The 20,673-nt window shown below is 44.8% G+C and overlaps 2 protein-coding genes across 3 annotated transcripts in view; one reads left to right on the plus strand and one right to left on the minus strand.

Annotated features, from left to right (window-relative positions):
- Positions 1–384: 384 nt before the first annotated feature.
- On the minus strand, positions 385–19,699 carry Vps26b (VPS26 retromer complex component B). The gene is made up of 6 exons (XM_020183227.2): positions 19,477–19,699; positions 10,303–10,459; positions 6,121–6,285; positions 3,834–4,009; positions 1,974–2,116; positions 385–1,553 (listed from the first exon to the last, which is right to left on the minus strand). The coding sequence occupies exons 1-6, from the start codon at positions 19,697–19,699 to the stop codon at positions 1,407–1,409; spliced, it is 1,011 nt and encodes a 336-aa protein (XP_020038816.1). The 3' UTR covers positions 385–1,406.
- Positions 19,587–20,673, plus strand: part of Ncapd3 (non-SMC condensin II complex subunit D3) — a 90,254-nt gene continuing 89,167 nt past the window's right edge. For both annotated transcript variants that reach the window (XM_020183224.2, XM_020183226.2), the window contains exon 1: positions 19,587–19,725. The gene's annotated coding sequence lies outside the window, so the exon portion shown is untranslated. The remainder of the gene's footprint in view (positions 19,726–20,673) is intronic.

A 20,673-nucleotide genomic window follows, 5' to 3' on the forward strand; every position in this document is an offset into this window, starting at 1 on the left:
GAAGAGTCTCCATTTTCTACACTAAATGAAAGACAACACAGGAACCAAATCCTCTACTTTCCAAATTACCAAGAATTCAGATCAGCAACTATTGTACTTGTTGGCCAGTGGGGTCTGATTGGTCTTTGTATAAAGGGAAGAGAGGCCAACAGGAGGGTAATTCCTGGTCATTCCCAGATAAGGCAGAAGAGACAGTGAATACCTTACTACTACAGGCCCGAGCACAAAGCAGCAGGGAGAACTGCCTCTTCTCCAGTGTAACAGCATCCACGAGAATTTTCCTTTATGTGTTTTTAAGCAAAAAGTACCAATGGTCCTAAACTTGGGTCAGTGAGCTGGTGAAGATGTAGACATAATTTGGCAAGCAGAATTATTCTGAGGTTGTGGTAATACCTCTGCGGGGGTCCTCATCTCCCTCCCTAAATTTGTAGGTAGAAGAATAAAGGGGTTAGAAACTGGAGTAGGAACAAAATTTCCAGGTGTTTGAAACCAAGCCCCAGTTCCCAGAAACTAAGTGGAGGGCAAGGAGTGATGAGACTCTACTCTTAGGGAGGCAAAGGCCAGGATCCCTATCTGCTTAAAGAGGACAGACCCTCGTGCTTAGGGCTTGTTGGGGCACACAGTAATACTCTAGAACAACCCAGACCTCAGGGTTGCAAAGTGGAGTCACGTGGTGAAGAAAGACAGTTGCCATGCTTTGTTCTTCCTCAGCAGGCCTGGCTCAGCCTCCTGGCCATCCGTGTGTGACACCCCAGGGCTTCTCTGTGCCCAGGTATTTCTCATGGGTGAGGGGACAGTCAACCCTAGGCCCTTCCACAGGTTTCTGCTCCAGGATATTCCTGACAAACCAGAGAAGATGAAGAAGGGAGGTGCCTGGATCCCAGTAGTGACAGGCCAGAGAAGTGGCTTGTGGAAACTTCAAAGCACCACGTCTGAGACTCCCAGAGAGGTAGCTTCCTGATCTTATCTTTCCCCCATTTAGGATGGGACAGGCCCACATCCTGCCACTACCTCAGAGACAGTCAAGGGGAGTGTAAGACGTGACTACCCAGGACCCTGCTGGCAGCTCTGCATCCCAGGGACACACCTCAGATCCTGTATCAGGAAGCCCAGAGAGCCAGGAAATGTGCTCTTGGTCCCATGAGGAAGCCTTAATAGCAGGCTCTTATTCCCCAAGGAGAGACTAGGTTCCTAACTCCACATCAGCTGCAGAATCCCAAGGAGACTGCTTCCCAACCCAAGCCCCTTAGGTTCTTCAGAGAAAAGAATTTAAGTCAGAAACATGATTTGTTTTCAAGGTTGCAAGTAACGGTCAGCTGAGCCAACAGCATCCTCCCCTCCCCCAGCCGCTGGTGTTTGGTAGATGGCAGAGCTGGGCAGGAGCCCAGCAGCTTCTTGGCTGGGGCCTACTGCCTGCCGTTGTTGTCTGACAGCGGGTTGGGGGTCCGCACCTCACTCAGGGAGGCTGTGCCCTCGAAGCGCTGTGAGGCGACAGCTGCTTGGTGGGAGGCGCTCTTCCGCACGATGTCACCCTTCCTCCACAGCACCACTTCCTGCAGGATTGAGGGGGGAGGAAGGGATGCAGTACCTGAGAGGTAAGCTCGGGGATGGGCTTTCCAGAGGCTCTCACCTTGGCTCTGGGGAATCTTGGGCAAGAACCACTTTACTTATTTCACCAAAGCAGCAGCTGTCTATACCACTTGTCTTTGTCTCTGCTGTGGGCCAGAAAGGCAGGGTGCTTATAAGAGGTAGGCCTGAGAAAGCAGACTCTAGGTATCAAGTGGGTACCCTTATTGCTGCTGTGGGATTCTGGGTAACCTAATGTTTCCACCTCTTGGTAAAATACATGGTATAGACCTAATAGCTCTTTCCCTTGTACCATTCTGCTTAATCTGTCAAAATGGAACCTCCATAGGAATGATGGCCTTCTGTTCTGTCCCTAAGGCATCTAGAGGCCTGGAGGAGGCACTCACCTGCTGCTTGAAGTAGCGCCGTTCCTCCTCATCTATCAGCACCAGGTTGAGGTAATAGCGCACAGAGAACTTCTTGTTGATGTCCCTCATGGTGGGTGTGAGCTCATACCCTGCCAGGAACAGCCGGATTGGGATGGATTCTCCTGTAAGGGGTAAGGCAGGAATCAGAGCAAGGGACGTGTTCTACTCTGTCTTATACCAAGTCCCTTTGTATAAGAGAGGAGGTAAGACTCAGCTGAGCAAGTCAAGGCACAAAGCACTAGGCACAGGCATTTGGGATGTTGCACTCTGCTGCCCAACAGTTGCGAAGCAAGAACATGACTCTCTAGTTCTATCCCAGTCTTGTAGCTTTGACCTGTTCTCTCACCATCATGTCAGAAAGCACGAGGAGCAGTTGAGTGAATGGCACAAGGATACTACTGTTAAACATCCTTTTATACATGCAATGTGCCTAGTAACACTGGGTTTTCAAGAGGCAACAACTTTGCCATGTCATCCAGGAGTTGTGATTCCACCTCCCTCCATCCTAGTTAGTATATGCCCTGGAGTATACCCCCACTCTAATATAGATTGGCAGAAGGATCCAGAAAACAAAAATCCTCATTCTGGCCCTGTTCTCTGTTAACCAGTTCATGACTTCTGAATAAGTCTGTTGCTTTCTCTGAACCTAAATGTCCTCATGTGAAAATCAGAGAATCCAACTGCCCAATATTTTAGGTCCCTTCTTCCCTAACATTGTGCCTTTCCTAGTGTAAGAGGAACAAAATTAGGGCAACTGACAAACCTACAATGTAGCCTAAAACTAAATATAAACAATCTTTTAATATCTGCTATTTTATGTTGTCTCTCAATGCCCCATTTCATATGTACAGGAGAAGTAACAGTTGACTGTACTTGCACTACTGGACCAAAAAAATGAAACAACTGAAAAAGTCAGAAGAGCTGGTCCTAACCCCCCAGGGGCTGGGATGGTGACATCTAAGGACATGCTGAGTGTCACCAGTGTTGGGGACTAATTCTGTGATACTCCTCTTTCCACGTGGACAAACTGGGTATACACTGGCTAACATCTTGAAGCCATCAAACACTTCAGTATGAGAAGAGATTGCTACAGAACCAGTGAAGAATGATTGCTATTCTCCAATAATCATCCAGCTTCTCCAAATAACAAAGAGCTTTAAATTCCACTTGTCCCAGATGTAATATCAGATCCAGGGGCTAGGGGAGGACTATTTCCATTGGGCTCTAGTGCTGCCCACAGCCCCTGTAGTGTGGGCTAGCAAATCTAATAGTTTTTAAGCTAGGTGAATGAATTCAGAGTGAATAATTTTACCAGAGCTGAAACTAAGTAATGGAAATAACTACCTTGCATGAATCTCTTGCCCCAAACAGCAAAACATGTCAGGATGTTAATAGGAAAAAGGAGTGAAATATTCAAACTGTTTCTTAAATTAGTACTTTTCAAACTTCTTGGGAAGTATGAAACACGTCTAATCTTGAAATTAAATCTTAAGTCTAAGTCCAATGTATAAACAAGATCAATGTGGAGCTGTTCTGGGTACAGACAGAGTAGGAACCTAAAGTTCCCAAATTTAGCCTTTCTTTTTCTTTCTTCCCTCCCACCCCCTGCAGTGCTGGGGACTGAAGCCAGAGCCTTATTCATAATGTTCTACCACTGAGCTTTACCCTTAGATTCAGCCTTTCTATTCCTCCTTATTGGCACTTACAATGCACACACAATTAGACTAAGAAATCATAGGTTGATAGGACATCTTACCTCAAAATTGCAATCTCAAGTCCTTCTCAAATTCTGAAAGGGGTCTGGGTATGTCAGCTGAGGTCCTGAGCCAGGAAACTCACCTCGCACTGGCGCCCCATCCATGATCTCGTACTTGGCTATTGTGTCGTTCTCATGGTACACGTTAGGGCCTGTGCCTGTTGTTTCTCGTTTAATGATATCTATCTCCATGTGCTTAATTTTGATTCTCACCAGCAGGAAGTATATCTTCCCTACAATGACATCTTTCAAGTGGTATCTGAGGAAGAGAAAGTAGAGGAGGTAAGATGGTGGTGCAATAGCTGCCCCTTTGTTTCAGTGGGGAGCACACTGCTAGGGTTGTGCATGTTGGTTGAAGGTCTAGTTGCAGTGAACACTCACCCATCTTCACACCCTCGCTGCCATGGTGGAATGGTTTCCTAATATGTTCTTTTCCCAAATCTGAGTAACTTCCTCTTCTACAATCTGCTCAAAGGACATATCCCGCATGATACTTCATCTGTTCACAGTTGTTCATCTGCTCTGTCTCCTCAGCTACCTGTAGTACTTGGGGTTTTTATTTGTTTGGGTGGTATTGACAAAGGGCAGACCCATACTGAGGTTTGAAATCAGGGCCTCATACTTGCTAGGTAGGCACTCTCGCTTTTGTGTCAAGCCCCAAGCCTACACTTGTGTTTTTTAAATGTATGTGTTTTTCTCATGTACAACAGGTCAGTTCTACAAACTGTTTGTCCTTTCTGCCTTGTTCTCTACATATAATTAATGTCTTTTGGGAGCAATTCTGTTTACTGTGGGCTGGACAGGCCAGACAAGAGCACTAGTGTGAGATGAATGAGACTCCCTAGGTATCAGTGCCTGCTGCCTGGGCTCTGCTTGCATGGCTTGGGCTCTGTGAGCTATTAGGGATTTAGCCACATTGCCTAACACTTTCTCACCCTTCAGCAGATAATGCTGTAGTCTGTATATGCAAACCCTATACCAGGCATGACAGAAAGCCAGCAAAATCTCAAACCTGAAGCTCAGATGCATGGGACGTGAATACTGGTAGAGATTTCAGAATTTAGCCTGTTCATATGATAGGTGAAGAAAATGAAGTTGAAAGAAAATAGATCATTTGACTAGGATGTAAGAAGTAGCAGAGACAGGAGGTGAACAAGGTTCCAAAGTTCTCAGGCTGGAGTGCTCCCCAACTGTTTCTCAGCACCTTTCTTCTTTATAGTTTATTGGGAAGACTGTAGATAACCTTAGCATACCTGCTGCTAGCCACTACTTTCACCAGATCCTGGGGCATTAGTGGGCAGAACCACACAGAGCCCTAGGACTGTGAAGAGAAAGGGGAAGAAGCCTGTTCCCATGCCAGGCCCAAATCAATCAGCCTCCTTCCAAGCACCCTGACCATTTCACAGGTGGGCCAGGCCAAGCAGAGCTGGTTCTAAGACACACTGAGTTCCATCCAAGAAAAAGAGCTTCCAGGGGGAAGAGAACTTCAAACTATTCCAGGAACTGAGTATATTCCTGGTTTAAAAAATTCAGTTCCCAACGTCTTCAAAGGCAACCATCTAGATCAGTACCCACTACCCCCAGCCTCTGGTTGAGTGAGCCAGGGGGATGGGGACACCACAATGAGAGATTGGTTATTTTTAGCTCTCTGTGAATAGAATATTTGTTTTAGATACTTGATTTCCATACATTTTCAGTAATAGATGATACTCAAAAAATGTTTTCTGAAATTGACAGACTGCTAGAGAATTTTGTGATTTACATACAAGCAGTTAAATATTTTGATGTTTTAACAGTAAACACAGTTTAAAACATATAGTATAACCCCCACAACAAACAAACAACCAAAAAAACCACACAGCTTCCTGACTTTCCAGTTAAAATAAAGTTATTTTAAAACCTTTATAAAAATGAATCAAGTATTCTTTGCTACAGTTCATTGTAGTTCAGGGAAGAAGCAGAAAACCCTTGACAGTATTTGGTTTCCTCACTGATTTCTAATGATGTGGAGAAAACAAATGATAATGGAATTGTGTTCCCTGATTATTCTCATCATAAAAGGAAGTAGCTGTGCCTAGAATTTAAAACAAGAAACCTCATGTTAGTTTGGCTGGACTTTGAAAGGCATCTTAGGGGTTTAACTCTAGCCTACCATCTTAATATAGTTTAGTTTAAGTAAAGTGAAGTTTACCTTTCCTGGTCCATCTATCTGCAAGTAGCCTAGCACATATATCTACTGTATTATTTCTGTGGAATTCCCTCTACAACATGTCACCATGAAGCAGTGGCATCATGGAGCTCTATCACATCAGAATCTGTCTTAACCTCCCTAAATAATTACTTCACAATCTTGGGGTCCAGGACACTTACTTGGATTTATTATACTCAAACTCGATATGCAGGCAGTCCTCAATCCCAACCTCCATCTTGATGGAAGAGTTCAGCTCTGGGTATGTGCTGAGTGTGTGAACTACAATGTCCATCTCTTTGACAACATCATTGAGGCGGCGACTGATGGTGGCTCTGAGGAAATAGCTGTAAGGAGATGGAGCTGTCATGAATGAAAACTTCCAGTCTGCAGATGCTGCCTAGATACAGGTAAAAACTGGTCCACTTTTTGTGATTCTTAACTTGGGGTTTTGTATCCCTTTGAAATTTATGGACCTTTCTCCCAGAAAATAATGCACATAAGCATCTATATACAAAAGTTTGCAACTACAATTCTAGAAAGACCAAAGACCCTCCTGGCAAGATCCTTTTTGGAGTCCATGCCTCTGGGTTAACCCTGCTCTAAGTAAAGGTGCTTTTTCTTCTCTGTACTCTTAACAGCATGTTATTTGTAGGCCTTTTTCATGACTCTTACCACTATCTACCAGCTTTTATTTCTTCACCTAACTCCTGTTTTTTGAACACAGGGACCTGTCCCATACTCATATTTACATTTTTGTTCATTTAACAGTATTTGATCAATAAACATTTTTTAAGTCTCTCATGGTTTTAAGAGGGGAATAGGAAATGGAGAATTAAATCAGCCATTCACTCAGCAAACTTATTGAGCTAAGCACTCTTTTATTCATAGGATGAATAAGATTCAACCTCATGGGATGCTCACAGTCCACAGGGGCTGACAGGCAAATAAACAGGAAAATTAGAACACTGGGAAGTGTTAATTGAGATAGCACTATCTAGTACTGTGGGGAGAAAGGACATTCCAAGAAGAACAAACTTTCATGTAAAGCAACAGAGACTGAGTGTGAATACCAAAGTTGTCTCTGGTTCAACCTGGAGGAGGAGGTTGTGTGGTAGGGAATGTGTTAGAAATAAGAGACATGGCCCCTAAAAGTTTAACAAGTTCAAGCTCTGTAGTCAGCCACTTCAGCACCACCTGCTGCCTGGACATAACACCATGCTAATATCCAACCAGGCAGAAAACACCCCTTTAATTATAACTTCTTCTAAATGATATGTAGATAATCCCTATTGCCTGGTAAGCATAATTGGGGAAAGTTATAAAGCTATGCTGATTATATCAGCTACACATTTAAGGTTACTGTCCTCTGTGTGGCACAGACTGCTTCTTGGCAATCCTTTGTATTTATCTCATTAACTCTGTAACTCTGCCCCAGACATTTGTCCCTATCCCTTTTCTAATTGTTCAGGTCCCAAGTCTGTCCTTCAAGGGAATACGCTACTTTTTACTGTATTAAGAAGAGGAAGGACTTTCAAGTCAAGATTTGTAACTCTCTCCCTTCTCTACTTTGTGCTGTTTTTATTTAGGGCCTAAGAAGTCTGTACTTTTGTCTAACCACTTCCTTCCAACAGCATCCCTCTCTTCAGATCTTCTCTCTTCCATTTGGTACAACCCACTCTCCACCTGGATATTCATTAGAACCACCTGAAAAATCGTGATGTCCAGGTGTATCTGACATTTATTTGCTCTGCTGAGAGACACACCATTTTAAAAAGCTTCCAAAATGCTTCTAATGTGGGAACTTTGGTCCAGGGTCTTGAGCCTTTCTACTTCTCCAGTTTTCCTCAAACGTTCAGTCTCTTTAAAAGCTAAAAGTTCTTCCTTTGAGCATACAAAAAGTTCCAAACACACTAATCCACCAAACCCTCCCTCTGACCTTCGGAGTGCTGGGATTACACTCTACCTACCTACCTATCATAGGCTCTCTTTTCTTTATTTACAAGCAGCTATCATAAGACAAGTCATATACTGACATCTACAGCTTCTACTCCCATTCAGCTCCTGCCCAACAGAAACTGCTATCCTGAGGGAAATACATGGCCTCCCAGTGCCAAAACCAGCAGCCCTCTTATCGAGTTGTGTACCCAACTGACCAACTCTTCCTCCTATCCCCAGTAAGTTCTGGTTCTTCTCTCCCTGCACTGTTTCCCTCCTTAAAAGATGGACCAGTTCTTACTTCTGAGCACATCTGCAGTGTACACACTATTCATTTCTAGGTCCTATGTCTATGAATTTGACTACTCTAGGCACCTCCCTCATATAAATGGAATCACACAGTATTTGTCCTTTCCATCTAATGTAAGTACTTAAGGTTTATCCATGTCTTAGCATATGCAGAATTTCTATCCTTTTTAAGGCTGTAAAGTATTCCAGTGTATATATGTTTTGTTTATCCATTCATTTACTGATGGAAACCTAGGTTGCTTTTACCTTTTAGTTATTGTGAGCACTGATATGAACATGGATGTACAAACACCTATTCCTGACCCTATTTTCAAATCTTTTGGATAGACAACCACAGGTGTGTGTGTGTGTGTGTGTGTGTGAGAGAGAGAGAGAGAGAGAGAGAGAGACAGACAGATAGACAGAGACACAGACAGAGAGAGAGAGAGGTGATGAGGTGATGCAGTGCTGGGGATTTAACCCAGGGGATCACATGTTCTTATGTTTAATTTTTTGAGGAGCCACCATATTATCTCTAACACCTTTCTTTCTGACACAAAGAGAAATCTACTGCGAGAAAAAAAGAAAAGGCATGTTGGTACACGTCTGTAACCCCCAGTACTCAAGAAGTCAAGGCAGGATGATCTAAGGTATGAGGCCAGCCTGGGCTACATAGAAAGCCCCTGGCTTTAAAATAAAAACAGTTCCATAGATAAGCTTAAGTGATGTCCAGATAATCCTCATTGTTATTGCCTTCTCTGAGTGATATGATTAAATATTATCTTTAGTGGAAGTAATGTCTGCAAAGATTTGAAAAGAATAGTCTATGGGGCTGAGGGTGTAGCTCAAGTAATAAGAGCACTTACTTAGCAAGTGTGGGATCCTGGGTTCAATCTCCAGTACCACAAAGGAAAAAAAAAAAGAAGAAAAGAAAGAAAAGTCTACCAACACTCTCCCGGTGGAAGGAGAAAGAAGAAGAGGTATCGGTCTTGCTGCTGTCTACACTTGCCTAAGCCCAGACCTACAGGTGATAAAAACAGTTGATCTTTTGAGATAGTATCAAGACCTGGAGTCAGATGTTCAGTGACGGAATCTGCTTTATTCCAGTGACATCACATCATTCAGGGTTACAGCTAAGTGTGTATAGCTTCTGTGGAATTTGTTTTTTAATCTCAGAGGACTTGGCATCAGAATTTCCAAGACTGGAATAGGAAAAACCCATGTGCTTAAAATGTTCATGGTTTTTTTTTTTTTATTTTATGTTTTTGCAGTGCTGATTGAACCTGGGGCCTTGCACATGCTAGGCAAACAATATACCACTGAGATACATTCTCAGCCCTGTGTCTGTTTTTTTTTTTGTTTTGTTTTGTGGTACTGGGGATTGAACCCAGGGCCTTGTGCAGGCTCAGCAAACACTTAACCACTGAGCTACATCCCCAAGCACTGTCCATGATTTTTTAAGGACCATGTTTTATACTGTGTGACATTTTCTTATCACTCCCAAAACGTGGAGAGTACAGATCTAGAATTAGAGTTCAACTCTATTACCCATTTTTCAAGTGAGAAAGTGCAGTTACAGAGTTCAAGACCACATTGCTGTTGTGTGCAGATCTACATAGGGGGTCAGTACCTCTGGACACCTAACCAGAGGTTCTCTGGGGCCAGCTCAATTATGAAAGCCAATTGCTGAATTTTTAAGAATTTTTCAAACTGGTTGTTAAACACAGCTATTATTTAAAGTTAACTTATATAAACTTACAAGGGTAGTATATAAAACCTCATCGCTTCCGATTTTCTTACACTTTATGATGCTCTCTGCTCATGAGGGAATATACACCGGTGTGACAGTAAAGGTGGTGACTAGACATGTCCTCCTACCTTTGTGTTCAGGGACATCAGGTGGTAACTGGAGACCGGCCATGGTGGGGACACTTATGCCACAGAGAGTGATGAATGCTACATACCAGAGCCTTTCCTCTGAGAGAGCCCATTCTTAAAAACATTTACCAGCACACCACAGCTTGCCACACTCCTTCTCAATATCCATGTAAAGACCCTCAGAAAGGGGGACAGCTTTAGGTTCTCACTTCCTGGTGCAGGTTCTGGGGCACAATAGGGAAGCAGAAGTGACAACTTACCGTAGCTTCACATTCTGCCCTGTGTAGGATTCATACGGCTTCTCTACATGGGTAAACTCAAAGTCAAAGGCCTGCGACTGGGTGATCTCTCCAGGCCGAGCCAAGTCCTTTACCAGGGACACAAACTCATGGTGGTTCCCGCGGTCGTAGTAGAGTTCTGGAGAGAGAGAGAGAGAGAGAGAGAAGCTGCTTCTGTCACATCCAGGCCATATGAGGCCTAGTGAGGGGGCCCCAGGCTGGAGGCACCACTCTTCTGAAGGGCCTCCCCCAAACCAGACCCTTTCTATCTTTGTTTTTGGACTCCCTCTATCTCTGATTTGTGCTCCTTTACTGCATTCCACATACACTGGTCTCCTTCTCTTCATCTTTTCCAAAGACTCCTCCATTTTTTGTTTGTTTGTGAAGGGGCTTCGCTATGTTTCCCAAACTGACCTCCAACTCCTGGGCTCAAGCAACCATTCTTTTCAGTCTCCAAATATATGGGACTATTGGTGTGTACTACTACAGCTAGCTGATTCCTCTGTCTTATATGGTGAGATTCCTGGCACAAGAATCCAATATAATCCTCCTCCAGGACATTGCTCTCATTTAACAATGCAGTAACTGCCCCCCAATAAAAGCAAGTGTAAGGACATGTTGGAAGCAGTCTTGGGCAGCCTCAGTGAACAGAGTTTTAGCACACATCAAAGGAGCCAGTATCAAAAACATTGTCCTTTTATCGTTTCTAATTTTTGAAAAGATATATAAAAATAAATAGAAATACATATATATATTTAATTGTGTCACCTTTATGATAATCTTGCAAGATGGCTTGGTCAGGCCTTACTACCCATTTTTCAGAGAAGGGAAGTGAGGGAGCACATGGTTTTATGACTGGCTTAAAGCCACAGAGCTGGCTGCAAGGACTGAGATTGGAGCAGGCCTCTTCCTGAATTGCACCTATGTTTTGTGACTGATAGCACAACCCACTACATAAGGTTTTGTAAGAAATAGGGGACATAATGTAGGAAAAGCATTTAGAGTAGGACCTAGTAGACAGCATACTCAATAAACAGAATCACTAGGTGCTGCTATCCCTCAGAAAGGCAGGCATGTAGCCCATTTAATGTTAATGTTATTCCCCCATCTAAATCAGTGTTTCTTAAACATCTGCATGCATCAGAAGTCCCTAGAAAGTGGGTAAAACAGATCGCTGGGCCTTACCCCTAGTGATTTTGATTTGGGAATCTGGGATGCGTCCTGAGAATGTGCCTTTCTAATAAGCTTGGGGTGAGAAGCACCTGAGTGATATCTTCAGCCTGGAGCACCCTCACTAGGCCCCATGTGGCCTGGGTATGATAGAGGAGGCTTTGAGAAGCATGGCTCTAAATTCATTCTCTTCATGAAACATCTGTGACATTTCTGCCTTTTTTTTTTTTTTGCAGCACTGGGGTTTGAACTCAGGGCCTCATGCTTGCTAGGCAGGTGCTCTTAGTGCTTGAGCCAATCCACCAGCCTCATTTGTGACATTTCTTTATGATAAGCTCATGTCGCCATTTGTCCTATATTATTTTATGTCAGTTTGTATTCTGTTATTTAAGTTTTGCTACATATATTGTCTTTCTTTTCCATTTTGGACTGAAGGTCCTTTAAAGATAAGGCTCATTACCCCAGCTTCCTGGCACCTATTAGTACCTGGCCCCACAGTGGTGAATGCTTAATTCTGACTATGAGTATTACATGGCTACATGACAGTTCAAGCTGTCACTTGTCAGGTATCCCTGGGTTCAACCTGCAGCAGGAAGATGAACTGGGAAAAAGGAACAGGCAGAGCATACTTACTGCTTTTGCAGTTTACTGCTTGGGAAAAAAGGTCCACAGAGACCAGTCTCTGGGACTACCACCCATAGGGTCTGGTGCTCTGGTGCCCCATCTCTGGGGCATAGGAAGCCATCTCTCTCCTGATGGGGAAGCAAGGAGAGCTGCATTTGTTCTGGGTCCAACCCAGACAACACAAGACCTGAGCCTTGATTAGGATTGAAGTCTTCTTGAGCTTAAGAAACTAGATCTCTTGCCTCCCAAGGGCCAACACAATGTTCAGCTCTGCCCCAGAGAAAGAACCATCCCCAGAAAAAGAAAAATGGTTTTAACTGGTGCTTTTTAGCCTGAGTGAAAAATTTCCCCCATTGCTAGGCCAGTAGCTTCCCCTGACATACCCATTTCATGGGGCCCTTTCCCCCTATTCAGGGGCATTAAACAGAGCAGGCTCTGTCATGAGATATCCAACTTGGGCTGGGATGTTAGCTCAGTGGTAGCACACTTGCCTGGCATGAATGAGGAAACAGGCCCTAGGTGTGATCCCAACACCACAAAACAAACAACCTCCCCCCATATATCCAACTCAAGAAGGTGGCAATAATTTAGATAATCCAACATTAGTGATGTTGGTTCCACAGAATTTACAGTGCATTCTGTGGGTTTTCTATGTAGTTACAGTTGATTAGTCTTTTAGTCTTTTATTGCAAACAAACCACCTTCTCTTCCAAACACTAAATGGTGTCAGCAGTGGACAGTATTCTAGGTAGTGAGTGATAATCCACAAATCTACCAAAGGGAGATGACAGTTCCAAACTATGTGGGGGAAAAGTGAGCAATCCAGTAACTGCACTGCCAGTAAAAGCAAGGAATTGCAGGGAGGGGTGGAAACAGAGGCTTGGCCAGCTTCAGCAACTGGGAGTCCTCTGCTTACTCTTGCTACCTGGGTCCTGGTTGATGGTGCTGGCTCCTATAGGAGAACTGAACCCTTAACTTGGGAACCAGTACCTCAGTTCCCAAATACTGGATCTTTGCCCTAGTTCTAGGGTACAGAAGCAAGCAGAGCAAGGCCTCATTGTCCATTAACTGTAAATGGAAAATTCTAGAGTTGAGAGAGATGGGAAGAGGATAGAAAAACACACAAATGTTATGCACAGCTCAAAGGCAACATGAGAAATAAGCAAAACAGGAGGTTCAGAGAGTGCTCAGGCTGCCAGCATTCAAGGATCCTAGCAACAGTGTAGAAGCTCTCTGCCTGCCCCAGCAGGGGACTTGGGCAGGAGATATCCTCTTCTGCCTCGCATCACATTCTCCCTAGTGCTTTTCCTCCTGCAACATTAATAACAGCTCCTTACTAAATGCCATGGAAGAGTGGCCAGTGTGTGGTCTGAGCAAGGCAGGAATGGCCTTTTTTATTTTTAGTTTTATAAGCCATTTGCAATGACTGTAAACATTGCAGGCCAAAGGTGCAGAAATAGTAGCCTTACTTTGCTACTTGCCAGAAAGATTGGTTTCATCTTGCATAAATTAAAAGAGAAAATCTGAGTGTTCAGGCCCTAAAGAGACTATGAACAGCCTCTTATTCCATTCCAAAGAAGCAGCTATAAGTTATCTCTAATTCTTGCCAACTATTAAAGCCCTTAGAGACCACACATTTCATTCTAGAAGTAGGAACTGACTTTTTTTTTAAAAGGTAACTTCTCTGTCACTAGTTTCCTTCTCAGTTCAATAGGAGGAAATAACTTTTGCACTCAGGATGTTTTCATGGTAAAATTTGCCACCAGCAGTCAAGGTGAAATTGCCACTTTGGAAGGAAATTGAGCCAGCTTTGCATCACAGGATCATCCCGTGACTTGCTGCTGGGCTAGGACCACATAAAGCCTAGGCTTCATGTTGGTCTTGGAAGAAATATAAATCAAGGGGATGAGAGCCTTCTTTTCATCTGATTTTCCCAGCCCCTGTTTGCTGGCTGGCAACCTGGTCAAGATTCATGCTTGCAGGTCTCACGCACATCTCCTGGGCCCTGGCAAACCTGTGGGGGCAATCACATCTCTGCATTGCCTATACTCAGCTCAGCTCTGCACAACTACTCTTTAAGCCCTGCTGGCAATTTTTTTTAAGTAGGCCAAAATCAAGCCAGTTAATTTCAGCATAACTATTACTTACTATTTCAAAGGTTAATGAGTTAAAATAGAAAGTCTCTGGAATTTTTTAAAAGTGCAGGCTTGGTTGGTGCTGATGGGCTCATTATAAAATTTTAAAATCCAGATAATATCTATTTGGCCCTGGAGTTACAGGGGTGTTCATGGGCCCAGGCCTGTATCACATCCTCCACTAATGTTCCCCCAAAGGATTCCAGCTGAAAAATGCTCATTTCTTCTTTTCAGTGCTCTCTCTACACAATTGCATCTTTAAAAATGGGGGCCATTAACTGGTGGTGCAACTAGGTCTTAGGTCTTTCTGTCCCATAGGCCTAGCCTGGAAAATTCCCTTACCACACATTTGTTGACATTGTTAGAACAGAGCCATCAGAAAAATCACTCAGTACAGGGAGGATACCAATACATTAAAAAACTTACAGAAAGTAACAAAAACATAATGACTTGAGTGAATAAATAAGATCTTACTACACTCCCACGGGAAAAATTCAAAGTGTAACATCTGAGCAGCTGGTACAGGACCAAAAGGGCCATAGATCTGCAACTCTTCCTTTCTCATATACAGGAGAATTTAGTCTCAACTTGGCATAGGAGTATGGTGAAAAAAAGATGCAAAAGCAGGTGAACTGACATCACTTTAGGGCTTTCTTATCCCAGCTCCCTCAATGAGAATGCTGCTGTGGTGGGTGCCTGGTGTTCATGAGTCATCCAAATTCTTAGTGGCTTTGATTGAAGGCTGCACATAGCTCATCAATGCCTCCTCCACAAGCACACACAGGAAGCCCAGTCACTTAATGGTGACCAGCAGCACAACCTGTTCTCTCCCTTTCTTTCTTTAAAGTAACTCTGGTGGACTATGGATGTAACTCAGTCATAGAGCACTTGCTTGGCATGCATGAGGCCCTGGGCTTGTTTCCTGGTACTGTACAATAATAATGAAACAAAGTAACTGGCTTCTCTACCAGGAGGTAAGAAAAAAATTCCAGAGAATAGTTTCTATAAATTCTTAGATCCAACCAATGTATCCAATTAGTGAGTGTTTATTGTGCACCTTCTGTGTGCCCTTCACTGAGACTAGAGATTGAGCCACTAGACTAATGGTGGACTGAAGGCATTCCCCAATTTCATTTTTGGGAGGGCAGAGCAGGGAAGTCAGACAAGTTTTAAAAAAGTCACATCCTGCTTGAAAAGAGGTGTCAATGGGACCTGAAGAACAGAGGGGAAGAGCTAAGACAGCCTTGGGCAGTTAGGGAAGACCTGATTGATGTGATGTGAAGATTGAGTAAGAGCAGGGTCATACTTTGCAGAAGGATATTATTCATATACAAAGGGAAGATATCAGGATTCTAGAATGTGCTGGAGTTTGAACTTAAGGTCTCAAGCAGAACAGGATATTTTGAGGAAAATACAAGTAGCAAGGATGAAGTTTTGGGAGAGATGAATCTGGAAAGTCCGACAGGGACCAGCTCAGAAGGACATAAACCTTCGCTTCTAACCAGTAGGAAGACAATAAAAGCTTTAAGGAAGAGACTGACAAGGTTAGAATTGCCTTTTAGGAACTCCATTCTTACAGAAGATGACTGGAAGAAGAGGAAAATAAAGACAGGTAGAAGGCTTCACGTCAAAGGGGGCAGCATAGAGAATAAGAACAAGCATAGACAAGACACACATTAAAGACTGTTGGAGGGGACCAGCTGGACACCTGGAACTCTGGGACTGAATGGACCCAGATGATGCAGGCCAAGGTGGAGAAAACAGGAGAAGCAGCAGGGGGGAGAGCAGGGGGCACTGGAGCTGGGGCTGGACTGTGTCTCTGAGGCACCAGTGGGGCATTCAGGTGAACAGACCCAGCAGGCAGCAAGTAAGACAGGTATAAGTAGAAAGTTCCAGTCAAGTCAAAGATGCAGTTTGGGAGACATCAGAACAGATGACACTTAAGTCATGGGTGCAGATGAGATTCCCATGATGAGCTATAGAGTGGGACCAGGAACAGAACTCAGTGACAGTTATTTTTTTATCCCCTACAAAACCCATAGAGTCAGACCTCAGAACCTGATGGAAGTCCCACCCACTTGATACACAGTCAAAGAATGCAATGAAGGAGAAAACCACAGGACCACAACTTTAGCAAAGTTACCCACTAGCCTCGCTCTGGTGCCCTGAGGTCGGTTCATAATGACTGTCTTAGGTATATGACATAATACTTCAAGTCCTGCTTCTTTGGGCAAACCAAGAGGATAAAAAAGAAATCTAACAGCCTAAAGAAAGTTATTTTGTGTTTCCAAATAGGCTGACATAGCTTTTATTATTATTATTTTTGGTGATGAGTGGGGTTGAACTCAGGGCCTTCTGCTTGCTAGACAGGCGCTCTACCACTTGAGACACACCCCTAGTCCTAGTTGGTATACTTTTAATATCAGTCAGTTTTAGGAACACAAACTCTCTTTTATGTTAAACATAACTAGAAAGGTTTTCTTTTCCAAAAGATTTTTGAGACATCTCTCTATTGTAGCCAAGACTTGTCTTGATCCTCTGCCTCAGCTTCCTCAGCGCTAGGATTACAGACATGTGCTACCATTCTTGGCTAGAAAGCTTTTATTAATGTCTCTTTTTTTGGCAGTACTGAGGTTTGAACTCAGGACTTTGCACTTGCTAGGGAAGTGCTCTACCACTTGAGTCATTCCCTTCAGCCCTTTTTGCTTTAGTTATTTTTTCAGATAGGATCTTGCTTTTTGCTGGGGGCCAGCCTGGGACTATGATCCTTCTACGTATGCCTCCTGTGCCACCTGGATTACAGGTGCGTGTATGTGACTTATTTGTTGAGATGGGGGTCTCACTAACTTTTTGCCCAGTCTCCCCCCCAACAAACCAACCTGCCTGGAACCACAGTCCTCCTAATCTCCGCCTCCTAAATAGCTGGGATTACAGGCAAGAGCCACTAGCACCTGGCCTCTATTACCATTTTCTTATGTAATTATGGATAATTTAGAGTGAGGTATATACTTTAAGCATGCAGCTGGGGTGGGCTCTACTTGCAATACAAGGCACGACTGGCCCATGTGGCAGAAGCAAGAGCTTTAAGGCAAAGGGCTGAAACTCGCACTTCCTATAAGAATATATGACAGTAAATCAGTGACTCTCATGAATTTGTGAAATGGACACATCACTACACTGGCTCCTTGTCCTTTTCATAAGGAACCCTCTGTACAGGCATGACCCTGCAACATGCTGAACATAATGACTGGTGATTTTATTATCCTTGCTTTACAATTGAGGAAGCTGATGCTGTAACTTCCCCAAAGACTCATGGCCACCCCAGCCCAGAGTGCTCAGGAGGCCTCAGATACTACAAATGGAAGCAACAAAATATTTTGAGACAATTCAGTAAGGATGATGTCTTGGAACTAAGGAGTTAGAAAGAAGGTAGGGTGGAAGCAGGCACAGCCAACAGTCTCCTCAGAGGGAGACCTTGACACTGTTACTTCTAGAATGGCCCACTGCATATTGTCTGGGTCAGAGAACATTCTGGGATATCTTCCACGTATTGGCAAGGTGTTCCCACTTGAAAGCAATGGAACAGACGCAGACTAAACATGCTTGTCTACATTAGTGTTACGGAGCCAAAGAATCGAAGTAATAATTTTAAAACTCCTACTTAAAATACCAATTCTCAGTAGACAAGTATTTCTCACCTATTTCATATTGTGAGCTTAACATAAACTGCTTTAGACATATCCCATCTACCTTGTGGCTCTTTTTTGGGGGTGATTTTATCCTCAAGAGGACATAAGGCAATATCGTAACATGTGTTTTTTTGTGCTACAGCTGGATGATGCTACTGGTAGTCTAGCTGGTAGAGCCAGAAGTGCTGCTAAACATCTTGTGACAGCAAGCACTATCAAACCCTAAATGTCAACAGCACTGCTGTTGAGAAGCCTGGCCATCTAAACTAGGAGCAGAGGGCAGAAGGCAGGAAACCTACTCTCCAAGCCCTTTTCTGGTGCAGTAACTGGCTTCTCATATTCTCGCTTTCAAATCTAAAGGTCCTGTATGATCAGCCAGTCTTCAGCCTGATTTCATTTTCTTAAACACCAGGAGCAAAATGCTTAAGTCTGAACAGTGGATTGCAGAATCAGGTCATCAGGATGCCTTTTCCCAGGGTTCCTCCTATCTGTGCCTCAGTGTTTCCTACCTCTGTAAAAGGGAGAGAAAAAATGCTTTGTTGAATGTTCAGTACCAGGTACAGGTTATGGATCCTCTGCCAGAGGTGTTTGCAGCCCACAGCGTATTTACTGTGAACCTACTACTGACTTCATGACAAAAAGATTTATTTTAAAAGTATTTTAATAACCCACAAGATTCCAAATAACCTTAGAATTGGAGACAATCCAGTCTTGATGGGCAGCTCTCAAAATATTGTTGTTGCCCTTTGCTGTCTATTTCTAATGATTAAAAGCCATGTTTGAGGACTGTTGTTGAGCATTGAGAAATCTTGATCCATTTACTTGTGGTTTTAGAAATATAATCTCTTTGTCTTTAAGGAAAAAATTAGACGGCCGAAGACTAGCGTTCTAATAACGAAGTCTGAGAAATACAGGGTAGGCAGTCAGATGGAGGCAGAAGATGATGGGTCTTCTTTTTCAAAACACATATATGATAGGTGGTTCAGAGTGGAGGTGAGGTAAGAACGGGTGAGCCCTCTGTCCGACACCACATCTAAGAGAAAAAGGGGGTGGGCCGGGGCTCAGCTTAACTTTGGGTCTGACAGCTGTATATGTCCATTAGATGGGAAAGCCAGTATGGAAGAGCCCCCCCCCACCGCGCCCCGCAACGGACCCACCTGCAGGCTATGGCCAGAACTCCTTACTCTGAATTCCTAGGGGCAAGAGCAAATCTGAGCGTGCAGTGAAGATAGCCAGGGATGCCTAGGGGCCAGGCCAGATGCCCGTCCGACCTCACGGCAGGGCGCTCCCTCCCGCCCTCAGTCCCCACCTCCCTTGCAGTGCGCTGTCACTTTTGGCAGAGAAGAAGGTAACGCGGGCGGAGTCGCCTACGGGCGGGACTTGTGGCTGCACCCCAGGCCGCGGACTGCAGATGACAAGAGATTGTGACAGGCCTGGCGGGAGCTGGGCCCTCAAACACCCCGCTCCCCTGCCCGCCCCCCACTCGGCACCCGCGCTCGCCTGAGCGCTGGGGGAGGGAGATCCCAGGGTCCACTCACCGATCTGCCCAATGAACTCGATCTTGATGCCTTGGTGCTCCAGCCGCTTGTTGGGGTTCTTGAGCGAAAGGCTCACCTTCCCGGAGACAGTCTCCCCGTCGTAGAAGAGAAAATATTTCTCCTTCTTCCCGTCCTCGGTCTTGTGCTCCGCTCGCTTCCTACTCTCTGCATCATTCAGCAGGATTTCCACCTCCACGCTCTGCCCGAAGCCGAAGAAGCTCATCTCACCGCCCGGCCCCTCGGCTCTCGGTAAGGACTGTTCCCTTCCTCCGGGGCGCGGGCGGCCCTAAGGGAAGGAAGGCCAGAGGGCCCGCTGCGGGAGCGCGCTCGTCCGCAACCGGGCTCCGCTGCTGCGCTGGGCGGTGGGCGAGACAGACTGCCTGCTCCACGGGGGAGGGGCAGGGCCGGGGGAGGTGCACCGAGGAGCAGTGCACAGCACCTCGCCGGTCCCAAGTAATCCCGAGCAGCTAGCGAGAACGAGCGGGCGAGTGTCGGCGATGCAATGCTGGGGAGGACAGCAGCTTAGAACGATGCGTGTGTTCCGCTGCCCACCGGGTGGGGTCCAGCGCGGAGCAGCACAGTGAACTGCCTAGCCTCCGGCGGTACAACGTATCGAGGTGCTTCGGCAGCTCCGGGCGGGGGAGGGGGCAGGCGAGATCCAGTCCGGATGCGATGGAGATGCCAAGCGCATGCGCACACCCATTTCTCCCTCTAGCTTCCAGGCCGCCAGGAGACGTGCCCACTGCGCATGTGCACTGCGGGAAGGCGGCCTGTCTCTCCCTTAATTGACATGGCATCCCCGGCCTCTTTCCAGTAGAATTCAGGCCCTGACGTTCCTAAGAGCATAACTATAGATTACTTCTCAAAATGATTTTGGTTAATTTTTCCTTATTGTTTTAGCTCTATAATCTTTGGGTTACACCCAAAGCTTGGATATATACCAAATTCTAGTGCTGTCTGACGTGACACCCCTTGACACGCATGCAAAATGTCGCTTGACAGACAAGAATGATAATTAATTACATTAGTACACTGTTTCAACTTGGGAGATTTTCTCCCAGTCAAGAAAGACGAGGCTGGAATGAAGGTACAAGGCTTTAACTTAGTTCCTGTTCCCCACGTTAACAGGAGAGCTAAAAAGTAAACCTCCGGGAGAAACCTTATTTAGTCTCCAGACTTAACCCCACCCATTCTTTG

This window comes from Castor canadensis, chromosome 2 (genome assembly GCF_047511655.1).
Source record: "Castor canadensis chromosome 2, mCasCan1.hap1v2, whole genome shotgun sequence".
In the NCBI taxonomy this organism is placed as follows: Eukaryota; Metazoa; Chordata; class Mammalia; order Rodentia; family Castoridae; genus Castor; species Castor canadensis.

Coding starts and splice junctions, on each gene's coding strand:
- Vps26b (XM_020183227.2), bottom strand. CDS start 19,699: ATGAGCTTCTTCGGCTTCGGGCAGAGCGTGGAGGTGGAAATCCTGCTG. Junction 10,460..19,476: donor CGAGTTCATTGGGCAGATCG/GTGAGTGGACCC, acceptor CTCTCTCTCCAG/AACTCTACTACGACCGCGGG. Junction 6,286..10,302: donor GGGCAGAATGTGAAGCTACG/GTAAGTTGTCAC, acceptor ATCTCCTTACAG/CTATTTCCTCAGAGCCACCA.